The 8,693-nt window shown below is 33.2% G+C and overlaps 1 protein-coding gene across 6 annotated transcripts in view; it reads right to left on the bottom strand.

Moving 5' to 3' along the window:
- Positions 1 to 807: 807 nt before the first annotated feature.
- The window catches only part of CSMD3 (CUB and Sushi multiple domains 3), a 1,175,227-nt gene continuing 1,167,341 nt past the window's right edge, over positions 808 to 8,693 (bottom strand). For all 6 annotated transcript variants that reach the window (XM_075825814.1, XM_075825808.1, XM_075825809.1 and 3 more), the window contains one exon: positions 808 to 8,345. In XM_075825814.1, coding sequence (XP_075681929.1) covers positions 8,186 to 8,345 — 160 coding nt within the window. In that variant the 3' untranslated portion in view covers positions 808 to 8,185. The remainder of the gene's footprint in view (positions 8,346 to 8,693) is intronic.

Below are 8,693 nucleotides of genomic sequence, written 5' to 3'. Positions count from 1 at the left end.
GACCACAAATGTTAAGTAAAATATGATTACTGGAAGTGAATTATGTCAAAATGTCCCCAAAAATCCTAAGGAATTGTTCAATATGCAGCCCTTTCCACCACAATTTAGAGGGCTTTGCAGTGGAGACATTTAATTACTCATTACATTTTCGAGCGCATCAATCGACTCTTGTACTTGAGGGCCATTTGTCTCCTGATAGAACATAAAGACTAAATCTTAAATATATCATTTCAATCTGGTATTATTGGTGTCCCATTGAGTGTCCAAATAATTGAGTCAAAAATTAAATATTTTCCCATAAACAGTCTCACTCACATTTACTGTATTTTTGGTGTGTATTGGTGTGGACGAATCTATACAAAAATCTGCACCAAATCTGATGTGTGTGAACCATAGCCTTAACCTATTTTTTGTGAGATAAGCGGCACCCTATTCCTATTAAAATAAACATGCATGCTCGACAGAGTAATCCTATCAGCCAACAGCTATCTCTTTTCTTTGTCGGCATCACTTCTAAATTGTGTGAACAAGTCCTTATATTTAAATTATTAGAATATATTGTTTTTAAGATAATAAACAAAAGAATATCCACATATTGGGAGATCTTGTAAATTGAATTTTTAGATTACCTTCAGGTTAGTGATACAAGGTGTACCAAAATAATGACACAATACATGTATGTATATATATATATATATATATATATATATATATATATATATATAAATATATATTTATATATATATATATATATATATATATATATATATATATATATATATATATATATATATATATTTATCACAGTTCTGATTGATAAAATACCAAAATACGAATCTATTTGACACAAATTTGTGCAGGTGTACAATCCCATATGCCAGCTGACCCAATTTACTGTCTCCATTTAATAAGGAGCAGTTGGCAACCAATTATTTTCCAAAGGACCTCTGAAAAATAAGAGGTTGAATCTAATTGGTTGTTATGGTCAACAATTTACTTTGCACTAGTTCCCTCACACTAGTTTCAATACAGCTCCCTCATTGTGTCAACCCATAAAGAGTCCAAGTTGCTTACTTTACCTGACTTTAACCATAACATAATAGCTACAAACAACCTTTGGGAAAAGCTTACATTAACAAAAATATGAAATATTTATTAAAGAAAATCTTTGTCAGAAAAATATTTCTAATACTGTTATTTTTTTCAGAAAGTATAACATTACTAAATAACTCCAGTATTGGAAAATTCCATTCTGGGTATACCATCAGCACAGCAGCTGCCAAAATCAATACATTCCCTTAGGCCGATTTCACACAACTTTAATAAAGCCACATCTTGGTATTCAAGCAATACACGGAGACACTGGTTCTACTGAACCAACCTCAGATCATCATAAGTTTCTATGGTGACTTAAGGTCAGTTCAGTAGAACCGTGGGGGGTCTGGGCATTATAGTTGTATTCAAAGGTGCTGAAATGCAGCCATATTATAGCAATGTGTAACCAGCCTAAGTAATAATCTTCATAGTAAATGCAATGGTCAGTTTTCCAAAAATAGCGTGACTTACAGTACATTTATACATATCCATTAAACCATCTCATTTGAAAAAAGTCGCATATTATTTCGTTTTCTATTCAGTTTTAGTTTTAGACCTTTAACACAATCTAAAAACACTGTTCATTGTTCCTTTATTTTTCTGCTTCATTCTGATAATATAAAGGGTCTATGTGCTTAAATATTCTATAAAGTTGGCATTACACATTCAATTCCTCCTGAATCAGCTGTATTAATAAGATAGTGCTATGGATGTTTGCTTTGTATTATTATAAATGTACATTTGAGCAAAAAATACCATTCTTCTTACTTTTATAGTTTCTTATTTTGCATTTCTAAATGTCTTATTATATCTGATATGAAAATATTGAAAATATAGCTACTGAGTATATCTATAGTTCGCACATAGCTTATTTGTACAAGTTAATTTCAATACTCTAAAATATATCTAATGCTTATTAGATATCATTTCAAATTACATTTCTATTTTTTGAAATTATGAGTATGATTTTGGTTGAATACATTAAAATATTTTTTGTTAACTCACTGTTTTTATTTTTTTATGTTCAGTGTTTCTCATCTTACAGGGTTTACTATTGAGTTTTGTTACTACATTACTTTTCTATAATGTTCAAAATATGTTAAATTGGGGGTTAAGTGCAATATCTCTGGCAGCATAAACTAAAAATGAAAGGTAACCGAAAAAAGTATTACAATTTTGGGGTTTACTCAGAATTTGAATAATTTTAGGGCTACAATCAGATTTTGAGGCATACCCTCACCACATGATCAGAGCCATGTGATCAAATGCTGGTTTTAAAACAAAGGAAGATCTAAACAGCTCTGAAAAATTGAAAAACCTAAATTTTTGTAAAATAAGTGTTACTATTAAATGTTGAAAAATAACAGTGACTGTGATAAAAATGCTAAACCCCCCCAAAAAATAAATACTCATTTTGTGTAGTGAATACAGATAAGACAATCTGTTAAAATTTAGATCTTCTGTGGATTTCTATAATGGAGCCATTTTCCATATATTTGATGATACAGGCTGAAATACAGCCTGTGTTTGACATTTCTTATTCTATTGTCTTATATGAGGAAAATATTTCTCCATGACTGGAAATTCACCCAACGGCAAAACACCAGTGAAGAAAATGTTCACAAATGTCTAGTAAGAACGTAAAGTAAATAATCCTACGGAAAAAAAAAAAACATTGCCACATCTCCTCATCTCCAATGAAGATTATTAGGAATACATTCTCTTTTTAACCATGAAGTTCCTAGTTCAGGGAAGAAACATCTTTTGACTACAGCATAAAAGATATTCTAAAGAATAGTGTGCTTTCATCTTTGTGCCAACAGTTAGCAAGACACTGCGCTCAACAAGAGTAGTCCATAAAAAAAAAAGTATCCCTAGCTAAATATTGATGACCTCAACTGGTTTCCAAGCTGTTAACTCAATCCCTTTGAAACCCTACGGTGTTGTTTCTCAATGTTTATAAACCAAGTAAGTACCCCCTTGTTAAAAAATTACATCAAAGTACCCCTAGTCTATGATCATAAATCGTATTGCACTTAAAAGCATGAGGACAGTTTGATTACCCACAATAATCATGGCATGTACCCTCTGGGTAAACATACTACATGTTAAAAAGCTAGGACCTATAGGATAGATTGAAATGCTGGCTATAAGTATGCCCAGAGTCCCCCCCAAAAAAGTACCCCATCTCACTAATTCTCTTGCGGGTGAATGGATGCAAATCCCAGTGTAAATCCTCTAAAACATATTGGAAAGTCTTTCCAGTAGAGAGAAGGTTGTCACAACATGAAAGAGTGACCAATTCAATTTTAATGCCCACAAAATAAGATGATTGATAGCACATATGGATCTGATGATTGACAGTAGTGGGACATGTGGATCATCCTATCAATAAAAAGTTCCCCAAAGGAAGTTCTCGAAGCCAAGTAAACCCTAGCGGAAGCAAATTCCAAGTACTTCCAGACTGGTTTATCCATAAGTAGATAATACAATATCTTTGTACGTATATGCGGAGGAAACACATGTCATGTCTTAGCTATATCAACCCCCAATACAAAACCATGCAGGTTATGTCTACATAATGTACTATACTGTGTTCTGTACTGAGACATGTTGGCAGAAAGACTATTAGAACAACTCTCTATTACTTCACTGAAACTCACCTGTTACGATAGCTACTGCATCCTAGCCGTGTGGTACATCACACAAATGTTTATAATGCTCACTTCTTGAGACCCTTTCAAGTAACATTTGTTTTTATGACATATTTTTGAATAACAGAATTGTTATTTCATGTGAAATACAAGTGTTTACTATAACAGACGTCAGGGGAGCTGACAGGTCCTCCTTAAGTATCAGGAATAGCTCCACTTTGAACATCAATATATTGTCTAGATCTATAGATGAAGTAGAGCTGAGTATCTCAATGTATGAGCGGTGTGTCTGTTATGTTGCGTCTGTTATGATAATGCATGTGTTATTTTGGCTTGCCATAGTATACCAAGTAAGTCTACTACATTATTTTAACGCAATGAGGTATCACAATGTAGAAAAGAAACCTCAGCTAGTATTCGGGTAATGGATAGAAATACCAATGGAAGAAGCTAACAACAGTAGCAGTGAAGGAAGACTCACATTCCTATTACACGGCCTGATATGGCCTGTGAAAACGAGCATCAATCAACAAAGAGCAATGATTGGCTATGTATGGGGATGATCAGCAACGATCAATTACTATGATGGTTCTTCCCCAAACATTTCCATCATGTCGGCAGCCCATCTCCCTGTTTATACAGAGAGATGTGCTGCAGACAACGATAATATTTAATGCTGCATAAACTTTAGGATCAGTCGATGAACGAGTGTTTGCTCATTGATCAGCTGATAAATGCCCTGTTTTCACAGGGCAATAATCTGGAATGAGTGTTCATATGAGCAATTATTTGCCTGATCATTTGTCCATGTACTAGGGCTTTGTTATTATATTAGATTGGAGAATGATAAGTTACTATATACAGTTTGGCAGTGGCATAGCTGTAGGGTTTGTTGCAGAAGTAGTTATTGCAACCAAGTCCCAATAACTTCAAGGGCCCTTAGTCCACCCAGCCGCATATAAATGCAGAATTCTAAGAAGATGGTGCAATAACTTATTCTAGTTTCACAATAATGTAATCATGCAGATAAGGCTACCTCAAAGTATGAAAAAATATAGCGCATAATATATATAGAGTTGTTATAACCTGACATTGTTAGGCTTGGGCTACATAATTTGCGGTAAAATTGCTGCATTACATGGTTGGAATCCTCGTGACTTCTTCCCTCATAGGAAAACATTGAAGTTGTGCACAAGTTTTGCAATGGACCCCATGTTATTGAGGAATCCTATCCAAATATACAGTGATATGTCATTAGCAGTTTGACGTGGGGGGGGGGGGGCAAGACATAAAAGCTGCATCTCTTAAGTGGAGGAACAGTATCCTGTAGAAGCTGTGTGATAGATGTGGGATATGCCATATGAGGTACTATGTAAGCGACCCAGAAACAATGCCAACCCGCTACTTTTTCCAATGAAGCAGAAACTCTTTATATGAGATGTTGGAGACTATATTTTAGTATCTAGAAAAGTGGTCTCCAGCTTGTAGCCCTCCAGCTGTTGCAAAGTTACAACTCCCATAATCCCCTGACAGCATCAGACTGAATATATATATAGAAACCACTATCATCCACCTCCACTTTTATCATCATCTTTGTGACATATTTGTGGACTTCCAATCGTTTGGTTATCATAGCAACCTTAAAATAATTTATGGAGACTAACATTGGGTCCTGTCTAAATATTATTCTATCGACATGGTATAATGTAAAATAAATATATCCCACTATATGTTGAATGAGAATCTTGGCTTAGAATGATCTGATATATGATGAGCAAATACATTATATAAGTAAAATATAGAACGTGCAGTAGTTTTGCAGTTAGGAGACTGATCATTGAACTCTAGTCTTTGGTGGGAATTTGCCACACTAGAAGGGTCAATGTTCAAGAGAATATGGTAATATCTTTACACACAGGTCTGTTTAATTTATTGGATGTTTTCGGAACGTATGTCAGATATTATAATTGGGCCATACTGCAAAAACCACTCCAGTTATATAGGGCATTGTGCCAGTTGCATGCACTGCTCCATAAACATGGCATTGTTTAGCATATATGTACAGCAATTACATCTTTCGTAGTTTAATTTCCTATCTCTAATATAATAACCCAAATTCAATGCCGAAGAGCAGTCATGCATTTGGGATTAATTATGCAATCATGGTGTAGATTAAAAAGAGCAAATCTAGTCAAATATGAAAAGGATCTAGTTTAAGATTAATATTGTCTATAGGAGCGAATACAGTCACAGTTCTGGTTAAATATATTTATCTTAATTTGTCAGCTCAACATGTGAATCTGTTAGAAAGTGACAACCGTTTTCTAAATCAAATGTATGCTCAGAGCAGTTGACCCATTCATACCTCTACTTTTCTGGACAGCTCATGTGAAGTATATTACTCAACAATGGTGACAATGAGCATAGAAGAAAGCCATGAACAGTTTAGAACAGTTTAAAAGTAATATCTGGGATTTTAAAAAACAAGTGTCTATTTTATTTTCCATAAACAGCACCACTCTTGTCCATGGACTGCGTCTGGTATTCCAATTGAGTCAAGGAGACTGACCTGTAATACCAGAAACAACCTATGAGCACGAGTGATGCTGTTTCTTATGCTGTTTAACCCCTTTAAAATCTGTGCTTCATCTTGAGGCATTATGGAAAGGAAATTTAGAATTTGTCCATGGGCTGTGTCTGCTACCATAGCTCATCCTGATTGGAGTAAATGGGACTGGGCTATGATTCCAGACACCTTTTATTAAAAAAAGTGGTGCTGTTTCTTATCCCAGACAACCTATTTAAATTCTGTGCACAATCTTGAGGTATAAATCGGAATACAATTTCGAATAGGAATAGATATTTAGCAAATTTATCATAAACATTTTTTTGAAAACGTATGTGCAGTTTATCATTGGGCTGTTTCCATAAAATGTATGTTAATACCAAGAATTGCTCTTCAGTGTAGCATATGAGGTTAGTAACAATTAATTGCAATGCAACCCAAATCATACTCCAGACCATGCTCAAATATGCTAAAAACAGTTGCCTTACAGGTCTCAGCTTAAAAAAAAAAAGAACATGCAGAAATTCAAAACAAGGCTGAATGTCACTTTGTATTTCTCCACATTTTACCCTCTTTGGTTTAAATTAACTAATTGACACAATATAACTGACTAATGATGACTCCATACACTGTCTCACACCTCAACCATTGAAAATGTAGAAAAAAATAAACAAAAATAATTCCAATAAATACAAAATATAAATAAAAATGTAAGTGATTGTTGACCATTCCAGTGGTAGATTAAAACAATTTATTAAAAAAATTCTTATTACAGATTTTTTTATTTTTTTTATTTTCAGAATAAGTCAGATTTCCCAACATTTTAGATTAAAAAAGGGGGCAGAATTATGAAAACCCATTGTCTTGCCACAACCCATTTTTGAAATAGGGACACCCAAAACCCCACAACCATCCCCTTCCAAATACTAGAAGTTGGGAATGTCCTATACAAATTGGATTTGAGCGAGATAGGAAAGGTAGGAAGCTATGTAGCATAAGAAGTGTATAAGGGTACTCAGGATCATTTGCTTAGGGCGATTGATTATCTGGATATCGTAAAATAGGTTCCCTTTACATATATTGTTAACCATAACATGCATAGCATGGGATATTTCAGTTAACATTATTAAATGAGCAAGGCTCACTAATGGTGAGTCATATAGTGTAGAAAACAAAAATGTTGGGGAAAAATACATTTGGATTCAGGGGAAAGAACTGGATAGCACCCCATTGTCATCGATATAGTGGCTTGCTATAAATGTATTTATAAAACATATTCCCCTCTCCTTCCAATCCCAATGGGTCTGTTGATAGAAAATAAATAACACCTGTATTTCATAGGCCTTAGAAAAACAATTGATGCAAAAACATTTAAATCAACAAGGGTCTTTTTCAATGTTGCCAAAGCACGAAAATGTAATATACCTAATGTCTGTAGTTAATCTTATTTTCTCCAGTAATTATAGCAATTTTCTACCATATATTGGTATGTTTGTTTGTTTTATGTTGTTCGAGACCTTCTAATATAGTTTATAAAGCACAGTAAATACTGATAATGGATGCTCCTGCAATATATGCAAAGTTTCGCGTTTAGATTAATCTCCTTTTTAAAAAAAAGAAAATAAATTGTAATTAAGCACTCATAGAGTGCAATGGATATGCTGGAAAACTTCCCATGTTGCACACGAAGAGTTGTTTCAGTTCTGTTCGGCATGGATCCTCCTTTTTTCCTTCCTCCTTAGGAAAATGTGACCCCAAGATTTTGTTTTTCTTTTTTAAAAATGTGCTTTAATAGTAGCGGTGAACGAAGTAGTGCACAGCTGTACGTCCCAGTTTCCAAATTTTCTGAAGTGAAAAGAGTCTTCCAGCATTATACCATTGTGCATACTGTGTTCAAATTTGGGTCAAATCGTACTGCTTTTCCTTCGACAGATTTTGCATTGGTGTCATACATTGGGTTTTCAAAAGCTGCTTGACCATTGTTATTTTCATGTACAGAGCATCCTGTGTACTGTGTTTTCGGTGTTGTCCTGTTAAAAAATAATATTGATAATAGTAGTAATAATAATAATAATAATAATAATAATAATAATAATAATAATAGGAAAAAGAATAATATTTATAGTTTCATAAAATAATAATTTAAATTGTTATAAAATAATATTATACATAGATATAAAATATGAATGCATTAATAAAAATAATAATGATTATATAGATTGTTATAAAATAATAATAAGATAATAATACTATACATAAATAAAAATATTAATACATAAATCAAAAAATAAAAATAATTCATGAAATCAAAACAATACTAATAATACAACAAATGCACATAATTGTATTAATAATAATCATATTTTTTATTATTCAAT

The sequence above is a fragment of the Rhinoderma darwinii genome, chromosome 5, assembly GCF_050947455.1.
Source record: "Rhinoderma darwinii isolate aRhiDar2 chromosome 5, aRhiDar2.hap1, whole genome shotgun sequence".
Taxonomy (NCBI): domain Eukaryota; kingdom Metazoa; phylum Chordata; class Amphibia; order Anura; family Rhinodermatidae; genus Rhinoderma; species Rhinoderma darwinii.
This window is presented reverse-complemented; position numbering and strand designations above follow the sequence as displayed.